This window comes from Spermophilus citellus, assembly GCF_964194105.1.
Source record: "Spermophilus citellus genome assembly, chromosome: 10".
Classification (NCBI taxonomy): Eukaryota; Metazoa; Chordata; class Mammalia; order Rodentia; family Sciuridae; genus Spermophilus; species Spermophilus citellus.
The window spans coordinates 64,523,293-64,538,855 of NC_138197.1; the positions used below are offsets into that span (position 1 = coordinate 64,523,293).

The 15,563-nt window shown below is 34.9% G+C and overlaps 1 protein-coding gene across 5 annotated transcripts in view; it reads left to right on the forward strand.

Annotated features, from left to right (window-relative positions):
• Nucleotides 1-15,563, forward strand: part of TMEM117 (transmembrane protein 117) — a 482,831-nt gene that overhangs the window by 399,996 nt on the left and 67,272 nt on the right. For all 5 annotated transcript variants that reach the window (XM_081310889.1, XM_081310890.1, XM_081310886.1 and 2 more), the window contains one exon: nt 5,489-5,648. In XM_081310889.1, the coding sequence (XP_081167015.1) occupies nt 5,489-5,648 (160 nt within the window). The remainder of the gene's footprint in view (nt 1-5,488; nt 5,649-15,563) is intronic.

Genomic DNA, 15,563 nt, shown 5'->3' on the forward strand with positions numbered 1-15,563 from the left:
TCTTTCTTTTGCAACCATATTGATTAAATAAAAACCAAGGATGTTGCATTGATGGCTAATTCCATTTTCAGTGCCACAAGACTATTCACTTTATGTTTCCTGTCAGTACCTGACAGTCTTTCCAGTTTTATTGTCAATGTTAACGACTTTGTGAGATAATTTTCTAACACTATACTTACAATGAAAAATGAACTAAATGAAATTCTAGGAACAAATGTAGTCACAGGAGGGTGTATGGCAATGGTCATGAGTCAGCCTGGGCTTGAGGCATCTTATACCACTTCTATCTTGTATTCTGTATAGTTATTTTATATAGCCTTTGTTATAGTTATTTTATATTATTTAAACTTTCTGTAATTCAGTTTCTATACCTGAATATTAGGGGTGATGTTAGCAAGGTTGTGGTAAAGATTATGTAAGTTAATTTGTATACAGCATAATGTGCCAGAGCCTGGCATATTATGAATGACAGGTAGCTACAATAGTAAAGTGCTATTATTTGCCTTTCCTTAATGGCAGTTTCACACAAGGAACTCTTTCTATATAACCTTACTGAGCCATTGAGTCACCACTTACAATCTGGCAGTTTTACTTGAATTATCAGTGTGGTAAAATCTATCAGTTTTACAAAGAGAGGCTCAGAAAAATCAAACCACTTCAATACATTTGAATGAATGAATGAATGTATATAGCACAGAGGAAGATTTGGAGGTTGTATGACCACTTAATATTTTTGATCCTCATTTTTTTTTCTTTTCCCAGTCTCTCGAGGCTTTATTTTTGGGACCCTTTCTCTGAGCTGTATGCATTCATATTTAATGATTGCCATTTTTATTCCTTTTGTAGTATTAAATATTAAATATCAGGCAGAATACTCCTTTAATTTCCCTTTGGAGTAATAAAATGTTACCAGCAACTGTTTCTTGAGGTCTGTAGCAATACCCTTTGTCAAAAGAGAAGCATATAATAAAGCCAGCAAAACACTTACAAAGAGCTCTTAAGAGTATTATATATTGCATAAATGAAAACTACCAAATAAAGTAATTATCCATGAGGTGAATAAGTGCTGATTTGGTTTCAGGAAGCTGTCACACAAAAAAAGCATTCTAATAAATTCTAATTGCCGAGGTAACCACTAAATTATAACAAAAATTTAATGACTAATTTTAATGACTTTATTCATAATGGGATTATTTTAGCATGAATAACTCCTTTTTTCAGCTTTAATGAGATATAATTGACAAGTAAAAATTGTACACAGTCAAGGTGTACATTGATTTGATATACATTGTAAAGTAATTACCACCATAAAATTAATTAACACCATTAACATCATCAAAAATCGTTGCTGAGGGGGGTAGAACTGTCTATGGGTGGTGAGAACTCTTAATATCTACTCTCAGCAAATTACAAGCAAATATTACAGTCTTCTTAACTATAGTTAATATGTTTTATTAACATAACTATATCATATTATATCCCCAAACTTATTTTCTTATAGCTCAGAATTTAGCCAGCATTCTCCATTTTCTCCATTGTTTTCAAGAAGGTGACACCGACAGTCCACAATAAGGTGCAAAGATTTCCTTTTTCTCCACATCCTCGTCAACATCTGTCTCTTTCCTCTCTATTTTTAACCACAGAGCTTTGTTTATTTAATTGAAAAATCATTAATTTAAGCCACCTCATAAATGGATAACCAAAAAATGCTTAGTTTTTATTCCACTTCACATATCATTTCCTTCATCACTAGGGGGAATTTATTTATATATATATATAAATGGTTTTTATTTCACCCTGTCATTTTTCTTCTGTTTTAGTGCATTGTAGTTATACATAATAGCGTTGTTCTGGATATGTGGCTCAGTTGTAGAGTGACTGCCTGGCATGCATGAGACTCTGGGTTCAAACCCCAGAATTGAAAAAAAAAAAAACACCTTAATCTTCTTAGTAACACTCATTCTAACAGGTGTGAGATAATATCCCATTGTGATTTTCATTTGCATTTCCCTCATTATTAGTGAGGTTTTTTAGTGTACCTGTTGACCATTTTATGTCTTCTTTTCAGAAATGTCTATTTAGGTTCTTTACTCATTTTCTAATTGGGTTAATTAACTTTAGTCATTGAGTTACTTACATATTTTGGGTATTCAGTTTGCAAATATTATCTCCCATTTCACAGACTGCTTTATCGTTTGTTGTTTGCTGAATGTTTTCTTTGATGTGCAATTTTTTTTTCATTTTATATAATCTTTTTTATTTTTATTTTTATTGGTTGTTCACAACATTACAAAGCTCTTGACATATCATATTTCATACATTAGATTGAAGTGGGTTATGAACCCCCAATTGTTTGTTTTTGCTTTTGTGGCTTGAGCTTTTGGAGTCATAGCCAAAAAAAAAATCATTGTCAAAACCAAGCAAGGAACTTTTTCTCTGTGTGTTTTTTTTTTTTGTTGTTGTTGTTTTTTAGGAGTCTTATGGTTTCAGCCTTACATTTGAGTTTTTAATACTTTTTTTATGGGGTGAGCATAGTATTCAATTTTTCTTTTGCATGTGTATATCTGTTTTTTTCCAGTGTCACTTGGTGAGGGACTATCCTTGCCCCACTGTGTCTTCTTGGTAAACTTGTCAAAGATTAATTGACTAAATATATGTGGATTTATTTCTATGCACTCTAGTTTTTTTTTTTAATTGGCCTTCTTACCCATTTCTATGCCATTTTTATTGCTATAGCTTTGTGATATAATTGGAAATCAATGTCTTCAGTCTTATTTTTCAATATTCTTTTGACTATTCAGGATCTTCTTTTATGACTTATGTGAATTTTAGGAATGTTTTTCTATTTCTGTGAAAAATGTCATTGTAATATTTATAGGATTATAATGAATATATAGATCAATTTGAGTAGTACTATTTTAACAATATTAATTCTTCAGTCTACTAACATAAGATATCCATTCATTTATTTCTATCACCTTAATTTTCCCATCAATGTCTTTCCATTTTAGATTGTAGATCTTTTACTTCTGCAGTTAACCCTGTTCTTAAGTATATTTGCTCTTTTTGATTCATTAGTAATTATAATTAGTTTCTTGATTTAATTATCAGAAAGTTTGTTGTTAGTTTTTAGAAACACAATTGATTTTTATGTTGATTTTAAATCCTCCACCTTCATTCAGCTTTATTATTTCTATCAGTATTTGTGTGTGTGTGTGTGAGTGCGCGCGCGCTTGTAGTTTTTAGGATTTCTATATATAACATTGTGTCATCTGCAAACAGATAATGTCTTCCTTTCTGACTTGTATGGCTCTTATTCCTTTTTCCTACTTAATTCCTTTGGCCAGAACTTAAAGTACTATTTTTTTTTATTGGTTGTTCAAAACATTACAAAGCTCATGACATATCATCTTCCATACATTTGATTCAAGTGGGTTATGAACTCCCATTTTTTACCCCAAATACAAGTTGCAGAATCACATCAGTTACACATCCACATTAAAGTACTATTTTGAATAGAAGTGATGACCCGGTAGTGCTTGGTACCAGGAAAGTGAGGAAGGGTCCTGTGAAGGAGGCCAGGAGGCAAAGAAGAGGAAACTTCATGGAATTGGGACCCTCACCTTCTTACCAGCCAATACAACCAGTGCATTCTGAAAGAGTATATATATCCATGGCATCTTTGGAGTAAATATGTTTGAAAAGCCAAGGTTGGCAAGACAATACCATTATTATGAAAAGGAGCTTTGGAGAACATTCCATATTTATCTATTCTTCGTGGTGGTTGTTGTTATAGTCCTTGTTGACAAAAGAAGAAGGAAGAGAAGAAAGAAGGAAGAAGAATAGGAGGGGTAGGGAGAGGAGGAAGAGTAAGAGGAGGAGGAGGAGGAGGAGAATTATTAATTTCATTCAGATCATTTAAAATTTCTCAAATTCAAAAACCAAAAACAAATTGTCCTAACCTAGCCAATAAAAACATTAAAATCCCACTATTCATATATATGAATTTATGATATTTGTAATTTCTGTTAAATTATAATAATTTTTAAGGTTTTCTCATAAGCTTATTTAATCTGTTTGAATTTCTGTGATCAAAATTATTCTAAACAATAGGAGGAGACAATCTTGGAATTTCTACTTTGTAAATCATGAGTCAAAGTCTTTTAAAATGTATCTTTTCCATTCACAGGAAAAACATCTAGGAAGGTTTCATTGTGTCTATTATATCAAAATATAACTTACTTCAAATAGGGAGCTGCGAAAAGGAAACCCATAACTTTTAATTTAGAAATGTATACCCTTTATAATTAAAATAGAGACTTAAGGGAAGATTTGTATTCATTATAAGACGTTAGAGGTCAAATGTACTTGTCAATTGTGTCTTCTAAGGTTTTATTTCACAATCATATTTTTTCTTCTTTTTCTTTTTTTAAAATATTTATTTTTTTTAGTTGTAGTTGGACACAATACCTTTTTTATTTTTATGTGGTGCTGACAATTGAACCAGGGTCTCACAGGTGTGAGGCAAGCACTCTACCACTGAGCCAAAACCCCAGCCCTTTTCTTCTTTTTCTTTATTGGCTTTTTTTCTTTCTTTTACTTAATGCTTTCTGGTTGAATTTATTTCAAAATAATTATGTTTTTCCTTTTCAAATTTCAATACAAAATGCAGATACCAATATATCCCTGGAAGCAGAAACTTCCCTGACTTCTGGACAATTATCTTGCAAATTACATTTCTACCGCCCACATGTCAGATCTATTTTGAATGTTAATAATATTAAAGGCTTATGTGTCTAATTTTTTGATTTTATACAAGTTTTAATTTCAACAAATAGCCATTAAAACCCATCTGTGAATGATAATGCACATTGATGTGTAAGAGAAAATCTCAGGCTCCTACATCTTATAACAAGGAGCAGATAATACAGCGAGGGAGGTCATTAGGCCACAGCCTTCTATTTTATGTACCTTATCAGGAGAAGAAGCTATAGCACTATCCTTTGGAAGTGGTTCCTCTAATGAGCTCATCATGACTGATGATGGTCATGAAGCTGGTCAAACTGTTCCTCTTTCCTGTGAGAGAATAATGGAATCCAAGGCCTTCGTTAGCCTTTCACTAACTGCTGTGAGCTTTTCACAAACACACCCACTGCCTTAGTTCAACAATGTACGTGGACTGAGAGCTAACACACCAATGTTCTCTTTGGGATACTTAACAGCATTAACCAAGGTCATTTGTAATATTTTTGTTGTCAATTATTTGTGTCATGATCATTTTCTTAATATTCTTGACAGAAAATCTTGGAAGAGATGTGATAACTTTTTCTAATTGCTTTTGAAAGAAAGCACTTATTTCTTTTTTTTATCTTTTGGTGAATGTGCCTCCGGGTAGGTATTTGCTAGACATTTAGTACAGTATGGATAGCATGCAGTCTTTAGCACTATATTATTATGTCTACTGTAATGAGTGTCCTCTGCCTTGCAGGACAGTTCTTTTTACTCTGACTTCTGTGGTCGTACTTGTCATTACAACTGACTGGATCAGCTGGGACAAGCTGAACCGGGGATTTCTGCCCAGTGATGAGGTTTCCAGAGCATTCCTTGCTTCTTTCATCTTGGTCTTTGACCTTCTTATTGTGATGCAGGTAAGTGTCTTTGTGTTTCCCTCCTCTCTCCGAAATTGTTCTATGCTTTGTTTTCAGTATAACAAACACTATAAGCTACAGGCTCCATAAAACCAGAGAAGTGCATAGTTTACAGTGGCTATTAATGGGGCTTTCACTGATCATACTTTCAGCAGTTTACTGGGAGGAAAAGCCAAATGGGATTTTATGAGAGGGGCACCCAAAGTTCATTTTATTAACATTGCAAGGTGGGCCTCTAGAAGCCATGCAGCATGGTGACATTTTCTGCCAAGGCTTGAGGTGGGGGACATGGGAAGGGACAAAAATAATAAAAAAAAATACTGTCATTTAGCAAACAGAAAGCTATAGAGATGAGGATGATATAAAGCCAGCAAAGCAGGGAAAAGCAATTGTCAAAGCAACTCAGGGTTTTTATAGCAGTTGAAATGGAGTGATGTAAAGATGCTTTTTCTACTATGGAAATTATTACTTTCTTTCAGTGTTCACCAGAGATGATTCCATTTTCATGTAAACAATATTTCTGTCCTGCTTAGCAACAGAATTTTTTTTTTGTACAATAATATCTCACTAACCAGCGTGATTCGTGTAATCTTCTGGTGTGAATGTTTGGGGCTTCAGAAATCATGTTTTGAACGGGGCAGAAAGAGATATTAGCTATTTCTTGGTGCCTTATCTTGTTCATTAAATGTCCATCCATTTGCTAGACATTTTCGTGTTGCTTTCATAAGGCAATTTTGGTCTTTCCCCTCCTGAGGCATTTTAAGTCATCAGAACAAAGGGTCCCATTGCCAAAGGGAAAGGAGACTCTATTGTATTCTGAATTTATGTGAGATTTTGTAGGATAGCAGATTGTTTTTCTTATTTCTAGAGGCAAAGAGGGGCCCTTTTAAGAGCTATTCTGTGTTGTCTCAAAAAAGAACAATAGTTTTGGGGTTTTTTTTGTTTGTTTCTTCATATTGGCATATAATATATCCTAGGCAATAGGTTCACAGTGATTCTTAGAGTATATTATTTTTTGAACGGATGATATTTAAAATACATTGTCGCCTAAAAATTGTTTGAAAATATAAAATTGAATATTCTTGTCTCATCTAGAAATTAACACATTTTTCTTTCCCTTGCTGTGAGGTAGTTTAGCACAGTGAAGCAAACCTTAGACTTAGAGTTGAACAGTATTGGCAGGTTGCAGATCTGTCTCTCACCAGCTGTAGGACATCCTCCGGATAGCTGAAAATTGAATTTATAGCACTTAGGTAACAATGCATTACGCATTACTGTAGAAAGGCCATTTTTATCTTCTTCCACTTCCTAATATATGTCCTAATGTTAAATGTCCTCTTTGGTTAATTGGCCTACAGGTACCTCTCTGAATCCATCTTAAAGTCAAAAGTCTTAAGTAACCAAGTAGACCATTGTCTCCTTAAATTTGTTCCATTTGCTGCATTTACATATTCGAGAACACACATTCCCTTATTGCCCACTACCATGTTCTGCTTTCTATCCTATTTATGTAAGTTTTAAGTGTTCTTCCAAATAAGCTTACTAAAGCTAGGGACATCGAGTAGAAAACTATAACATTAAAATTTACAGATATTATAGATTCACTCAAACAGTATTTAATAAAGACAGATGGAAGAAAAGAAGGATCGCCAGGATTTATTCATGCTGAGTCAGTGAGACTGGAAAGGGAAAGACATTCTAGATGAAAGAACGGCATAAAATGCCAAGGAGTCAGTAAATGCTCAAGTGTTCAGAGAGTAGCCTGAGACCAATTGACTGAAGATGAAGAGTTCATGCTGAGGAATATATCAGTTTGGACCACTTTGGCTGCAAGTAACAATAACCCTGCCAAGGTGGCTTAATCAAAGGGAGAACGTATTTCTGCATTATAGGGACATCCTACACATTTCAAGTGAATGGTTGCAGCTGCCTGTAGAGACACTTGAAATCAGAGACTGAAGTAAAACAAGTCCTAGCCTTTATTTTCCATCTCTTGTCTTTGGTTCTCACTTCTGTTTTTATTTTTTCCACCCACTGGAAAGCAGCTCTTTCCATTTTCCAGTTCACGTGAAAGAAAAGGGCTACAACCAACAGCTCAGTGGGCAGCCGCTCTACTTGTCAGGCCCAATTCCAGATCCCCAGGCAGCAATTGCAGAGTTTGGATTGTCCTGCACCTGTCCCTGTCTGACTAGGTCAGTGTGGAGGCTGTGGAGATGGGGCAGACCAAAGAAAAGGGGGAGAAACTGAGTCTCAAATTCAAGTTAATAGGTGTGAAATATAAAGAAGAGTTGGGAAGGAACCCTCCAAAATAGACCTCAACTCCTTTGCTCTCTCGCCTAATAACAAGTCAGCAAGTCAGGCCTAATCATTTATCTTTTCATGTCTTTTTGTTCCAATCCTTTCTTCTCTCTTTTTTTGGGCCACCATTCCAGTCCTGACTGTCCTTTATATGATTATAAAATAGGTGATGGAAACTTTTGCTTCCTGATGACCCCATCTACCCTCTTTGCCTTATACAGCTTGCCCTCATTACCCTCGAATCAGAAATGTCATATTGTACACGTATCACCAGCCTCAGATACTGTCAGTGATTCCTCAGGGACCAATAATAAAGTCCTGGACCCTCCTGTGTCCTCCAGGATGTGACCCTGGCTCTGTTTCCTCCTGGGTCTCCAGGGCTCCCACTTTTCCCAGATGAGGGGCTTGCTGCTTTGCTCTTGAGCACAGCACACTTATTCCCAGGATGTCTGGGAGCCTCTCTTTCCTCACTAGACTTTGTGTCTGTCCTGCTCTACTCATCTAGGTCCCATCATTCACACCCCCCTTCACTGAAGTCACTGGATTACTTCCTCTTTCAAACTTCCACAGCACCTTTTACCTGCACTGCAAGCCAACACTCCATTTTTTTTCTTATTATTCTTTGTGACTCTGTAGTTTTGCTAGCACAATGTCTTACAAAAACAGAGTAAGCCTGGAGTAATAAAGGCTTGAGGAGGATGAAGAAGTGAAAGTCCAGCATTAGTCTCCTGACAGTGCCATATGTCCCCCTTTGACAGCATCATGTAGAAGCTCTGGGAACTGGCGCAGGTGGTAAAGGAGTTCAATAAAGAAAACACAGCTCCTAAAGACATATGTCTTCAAGACATTAGAAAATATATAATACAAATGGTCCAACAAGTCCTTAGCCAACTAAATTACGATCCAATTCATCTCATATTCACATATATAAGATAAAATAAAAATAGAGAAGTAGTAAAATTAATGGAAACGGAAAGAGCAGTTTCATTAAAAGGCCTGTCTTCGTTAGAATTATTTAGGGATTTAAAAGCAGTTGACCAAGGCTTTTCTAATTGTAGGAAAATTCCACTTATTTGATAGAAAGGTACTTTAATGTTTGACTATTAAAAAAAAGAAACCATTAATTTTTTTTCTGATGCCAGAAAAGAACCCAGGGTCTTAAACATGCTAAGTATATTGTATACTACTAAACCCAAAGAATTTGATATTATTTCCATAAAGATTTTTACTTGTAACAACATTAGTGGTCCAATTATTAACACTTCTAGAGAAAGTGCAATCATTTTATAGGTGTTCATGAGATAGGAATTTGCTGCATTTATTATTAAAACTATTTGTTGTTGCACATTTATTTCTCTTCTGTTTTAGTAAAGTCATCACAACTAAGACTTAAGTGGATGCCTGCAAAATGTAACATGATTTATACAAAAGAATATGCTACAGAACACAAGACGTAAATTTTAAAGAAAAGATCTTTCTGGGAAAAATTTTATCTCAAGTTCTATGTAGTGTTTGTTATTATGACATTTGTTTTTATACTTCCATTTATTTCATTGCATAAGTATTCGATTTGTAATATGTTCCACCCACCTATTTTCCCTGCTAGGTTAAGGAAAAGATATAGCTAAGACATATTAGAGCTAAAAATGAGTGTTGTAGAATGAGTAAAGTAAAGAAAATATCAGAGGTGTTTATAGAAGGCAGATCAATGCAGACAAGAGTAGAAGGGGAAAACTTCAAGGAAGAGATGAGACCTGAAGGGCAGCCTGACTGTGAGAACACCTAACAAGAAGCAAGCGTATTGTTTTTCCAATCAGACATGATAGCATGATTATCACATTACTCAGTTTTGTTACATAAAGTTCAGAAAACATGTATTGTTCATTCCTAGTGTCCTGCAGGTGCTGGGGGCCGAGAATGGAGTGCAAGACATTCAAAGATCACTAGGATTACAAGAGTTTGTAGTTGCACAGGAATTTATAATTTAATAGAAGAAATAAGAGTAGAAAGGTAGAGAAATTTTAGGAAGATATTTTTATATAGAAGAATTTTTCAGGTAGAAAGGGAACATCTATACTCTTGCCACTTTCAAAATCCACCTCTCTCACTCTCTCAGGAACTAGCATATCTGGTATGAATGAGGGCCCGCATAAAGGAAGTTTTTCTTCATAAGAAAAAAGAACATTCTGTGTTCTTTTTACTAGACAGGAAAAGACAGGGAGACAGTAGAAGAGCAGGAGGAGAAAGAGGGGTGTAGGTAGAGAGATGTGAGGAACCAGAAAGAAGGTAAGTGGAGGAATCCATACAATTCTTCAGTGTGTGTGGATGGGCTCAGGGGCAGGATTAGGCAGTGGTGATGACTGTGGAGACTGATGGAGCTATGTCCATTTCTCATGGACACTTTACATAACTGGACACTAGGGAATTGGTGTTAGAGAAAATTAAAATCCATTCAGTTTCATACCTGGACCAATGTGATCTAGCACTGAGATAATAACTGCATACCAGGTGTTCAGGAGGCCAAAGAAGCCATGACAAAATAAATTTCTATGAATGTATTGGTAAGTATGAAAAGGTTTTGCACTTCTACTTCTTTGCAATTAGTCCCAAGCCAATTATAAAGTTATCTAACTGCCACCTGGATTTTAAAGCATGGTGGTTAAGTATACAGGGTATGGAATCAGACATCTATGGCTCAAATTCTGCCTCTGCCTTTGACTCGCTGTGTGACTTTGAGATTGGGTATTTAGTTAACCTGGGCTAATACTAGTGTTGACTTCATATCGTTTGTTATGGCTCAGAATTGCCTACAGCTGTGGTGGCACAGAGTAAGTACTAAAAAATATTAACTGTACTCAACAATGAGTGAGAATGCTAATAAAGTTATATGTGAGTTCTAATACTAAGTTTGTAGTAGACTGAAGCCACATCACATTTCAAAGGGCTTGAAAAGCTCCGAAAAGCATTTGGACTTTATTCTAAGGATAATGATGAGCCAATTAAAGTTCTCAGCAACAAGTTCTAGAAACTAAATGTTACTGAAGCCACATCATGGAAGGCCTTGAAAAGCTCCGAAGCATTTGGAATTTATGGATAATGATGAGCCAATTAGAGTTTTAAGCAACAAGTTCTAGAAACTTAATGTTATTTTAAAATTTTTCCTTTAAAGGTTGAAGAATGATTTAGAAAGAAGTACTAAAAGAAGGAAGTTAAGTTTGCATGGTAGTGTGGCATTTTATAAATGGAGTGTTAGGGGACTGAATAGGGTTGTATAAATAGAAATGAACACAGAAATGTATTATTTGAGAATGAAAATAACAGTGATTGTTTATGCATACGTTGAAATGAAGGGAAAGTTACTCAATATAACTATTATGGTATCATTAGCTGTGATTGTTCACCCTGCCATTTTGTGAGCTCTTTCAAGTAGGAATCACATATTACTTTTATATACTCATCTTCTTTATAGCTTCTTACAGGATTTCTGTAATACTATAGATATTTTTAAATGTTGTTAGCAAATAACTACTACAAGATTTCAAGCAATAAATTGAAATAATGGTGGAACTTTTGACTAAAGCCCAAAAATGTGACAAAATATGTGGTTTGAAGAAAAATGTCAGGAGTTTTGAATTAGGCTTATGGAGCTGCAGGAAGGGACAGATGCCCCAGTATGGAAATGATGGAGACAGAAAGAGGAGATGTTGGTGACAGTATACAGAGTTTCAGTTAGAAGGAAGATTTTGTGATCTATTGCATGACATGATGACTATAGTAAATAATAATGTATTACATATTCCAAATTGCTTAAAAGCTAGATTTTAAATGTTATTACCCTAAACAAATGCTAAGTATGTGAGGTTATGGATATGTTAAAGCACTCCACAATTTATACATTTATGATAACATCACTCTATATATCATAAGCATACACAATTACTATGTCAATTAAAAAGGAAACAAAATTATTTTTAAAGAGACAAAAAAAGCAGAAGAAAATTGGAAAGTAGGCAATAGGCCTAGCAGAAATCTTTCTATATACATAGATATAAATATGTGTACACATATGCATATATATACATATGCATGGATATGTGTGTGTCTGTATATAATATCTTAGAATTATGTGCATCAAGGTGATGAGAGAAGCTTTGTAGAGGAGAGACTATTTGTTCATTAAGTCCCAAGTTTTCATTTTTGCAAATACTTCAATGACATGGGTGTATTATAATTGGTTGGAAATCATATGCATAATCTACAGCTATGTATCCTTTATAATAAATGAGAACAAAATAGACACAGTCTTATAAATAGGACACTGGGATAATATAAAATATTTGGCATATGTATTTACTGTCCTATAATTAGGACATTGGGCACACATTACATAATATACAAAGAAGTAACTTTCATTACCTATTCAATAACTATTTTTCTGGAAAGTAGCAAAGCACTTCAAACAAAGGGTTACATTACATTTTTTACAATATGGTGTCATTTTCCTATGAAATATCTTATTTTGGCATTTTTGCCATTTGAAAATAATATGGCCTCTCCTGTCAAATCATGCATCATCTTGGGTGTGATACACTTTCTTCCCCATGATGGCTTCCCATGGCTTTGTTGTAGGTATGCTGAGCAGATGTCTCTTTTGAAATCCAACAAATTTAAAATATCTTTGTTTACAAATTTGTGAAAAATCCATGCATTTATGATAAACATATCAATATTCAAATAAACACAAGCCAGTGTCATTTTTCGCTTCTAATAGAAGTGGAATATTTGGAAGTCAACCCATTGTGTCTGTCCACACCACCATTGAAACTGTTGCAGGTGCCACTGACTGCTTTTGGTGAGGCACACTGGCTCTACTCTTCTTTTTCCATTATTGAACTTTGACAGATGATCTACTGTGTTTGTTCCCAAAATGACACATTTATATCTAAACAGTTTACAATGAAAATTTCATTATTTGTGTCAAATCTATAATTGTATGATCCTCTTACTTGTTTTTTTCATCAGTGTTTTGCTTTTAGAGGACTCTAGTTTAGTCTGTTTTCCCTCACGGTGCCTGTAGGTTGGAATCCAGTATTTCAAATCTATACCAACAAATCATAACCAATGAATAGATTGTCAAAAAAAGAGAGTGATTGTGGATTCTCTGCCACTTCAAGCTTTTGTAGAATATCTTACTCCCAAGGAAGAAAATAAAAATAGATTTTGAGCAAATGACTAGAAACATCCACCTGTGCATCCATTGTACTTTTAGCTTATCTTTATTACAGCATTAGGCATAAAATGTTGCTTACTTATATATGTGACTTGCTATGAGACTATTTCTCAGGAACAGTATATGAGTATATGAGTCAAGGCCTCAGCAGAAAAAGAATGGCATTCAAAAGCGTTCTTTGAAGGCAGTTCAAAAATGAAACTGTTTACGGAGGTATAGACAGGATTATGGAAACTAACCAGATAGAATCACCCAGAGATTGCCTACAGATGGGGGCAGTTGTTATTCAGTTTATTATTATTTCCTGCTAGCAAAGCCAGTGAGTGCTGAAGCAGCAGAAGTTGTGGATCTGGGAAAAGGTTCACCCTCAGCCATTTACAGCATGTGACACAGGATCATGAAGTACCCCGACCTCCTCTTGTCTCATTTTGGGCAGTGTCTTGTATTGGCAAGTCCAACAGGAAATCAGAGGGAAAATAACCTTGTTGACATGGTCCTTAGAGGTCAGCCTCCTAGAACTCAAGGGAGGGTAGAGAGGGACAAAGATGAATTTGGGTGTATAAAAAAGAGAATAACGAGGGCAGGTGGGCATCATTTCTGCAGCCCAGAACATCCAGACAAGCACATCGCCCATTTCTATGCAGTAGACATTGTCCCTGTGTCCTATTTATAGGACAGATATTTTTCACCAATGATAATTTGACATATAGTCCATTCCTTGAAGTAAAATGACAACCCAGTTCTAGGAAATACTTTAATGAATGCATTTCTTATATTAAATATCAGTTATGAATGTTATATTTTGTTCAGCTAAACATTTAATAGAAGTAACTTTTGCAGTAAAGTGTATGCCATTTTCATAATGAATTTAAAAATACTTTTGAATGCCCTAATACCTATTACGTTTCTCAAAAGAATAGACCTCTAAAAGCCCACTAATTGCTTCAAAGCTATCGTAAGTGATCCATTTGTGGCTAAATTTTTTTACAGGTGTTCTACATCTGGATGATGGGACATAATGGGTTAAAAAGAAAAAGGCTGACAGGGCAAGAGCTGGTAAATCTCCATGCTGTTGACACATCTTTTTGATACTTCTCTGTCTTATGTGTCTGTCTGTTGCTTGTGTACCTAGGTTCTTGCTGTAACTTCTGAGCCCCTCGAGGAGAGGAAATATTTTACCAGTAGTTTATTTCCACAGCAAGCTCATGTTTGGTGAATTACAGTTTTACAATAACTATCTTGCCAAAGGAAAGAATAAACAAAGGAATGAAAATACCATTATTTCAGGAAAGCCAAAAAACATGTGTTTTTTTTTTTCAAAAGGTACAAGGTTTTACTAACAGCAGAAAAATAAACCATCAATAATACTAGGTCATTTCTACTGAAGTATGATCTTATAATAATTAAGTATCCAAATAAAATCTGAGTAACTTGCTCAGCTAAGTGTTAGAAAGGACTCTGGTCTGGTCTAAAAGCACTTAGAGAGAAGTGATATTTCCAAAAGCAGTTCTTAATGCACTGAAATATAATTATGAAAATTGAATTCTACAAACATTTCATGGTATAACAGATTTAAAGTGTGCTTGTTTTAGTTTCATACATAGTTTTGCAAAGTAGGTTGACTAGTTAAAAAATAGATATTGGGACTCTTGTAGACTTCATTTTAAAACCCCATTGACCTGACTTTAGTAGGACACTTCTTTTGAAGTCACAGTAGTACAAACTCGATTCAATCATTTCAGAATATAGGGCAGAGTGACAAGCAGAAACCTATTTTAATTAAATAGCCTTGGTGTTTTGACAAGTTGGAATATATTTTCAGGCTAAGTTATTCCAACTGGTTTTGTTTACAGGATACTTAGAAGGAAAGGTCTATTTAAATGGCTGTCCCTGAGATTTAATATGTTCTTGAGTTTAGGAATATTTTATATAATTTCTCCAAAGTATTTTAAACTGCTCTTTGTATTTGTTTAACATATTCACTTTTCTTACTCTAGGGTTATGCTCCTACTTGAAAACCCAATAATGGTGATTTCTGTTACAGGTCCCAAGTGATAACACATGGTAAATAGCTTATAATTTAAGCACTACCTGAATTAATAATAAATGCCCACTCTCTTCATGGTAGATGCCTGAAAGATTAAATCTCAGCTTTATTTGCTAACACAATTTTGCTCTTCCCATATCACTGATAGTTCAGTGGCAATATAGATAGTTCAAGGAGAATGAGAAAGGGAGATCTCATTATATTGATTTGCAATTGTTCTCCAGATAGTAGACAGAATTACCAAAGTGGGTTGTGTCTAGGCAGCATGAAGGAATCCAGCAAGTGGGCAGTCCGCATGAGGTGTCTAGTGGGATGTCTTGACAGGTGACCCATGGTAAAA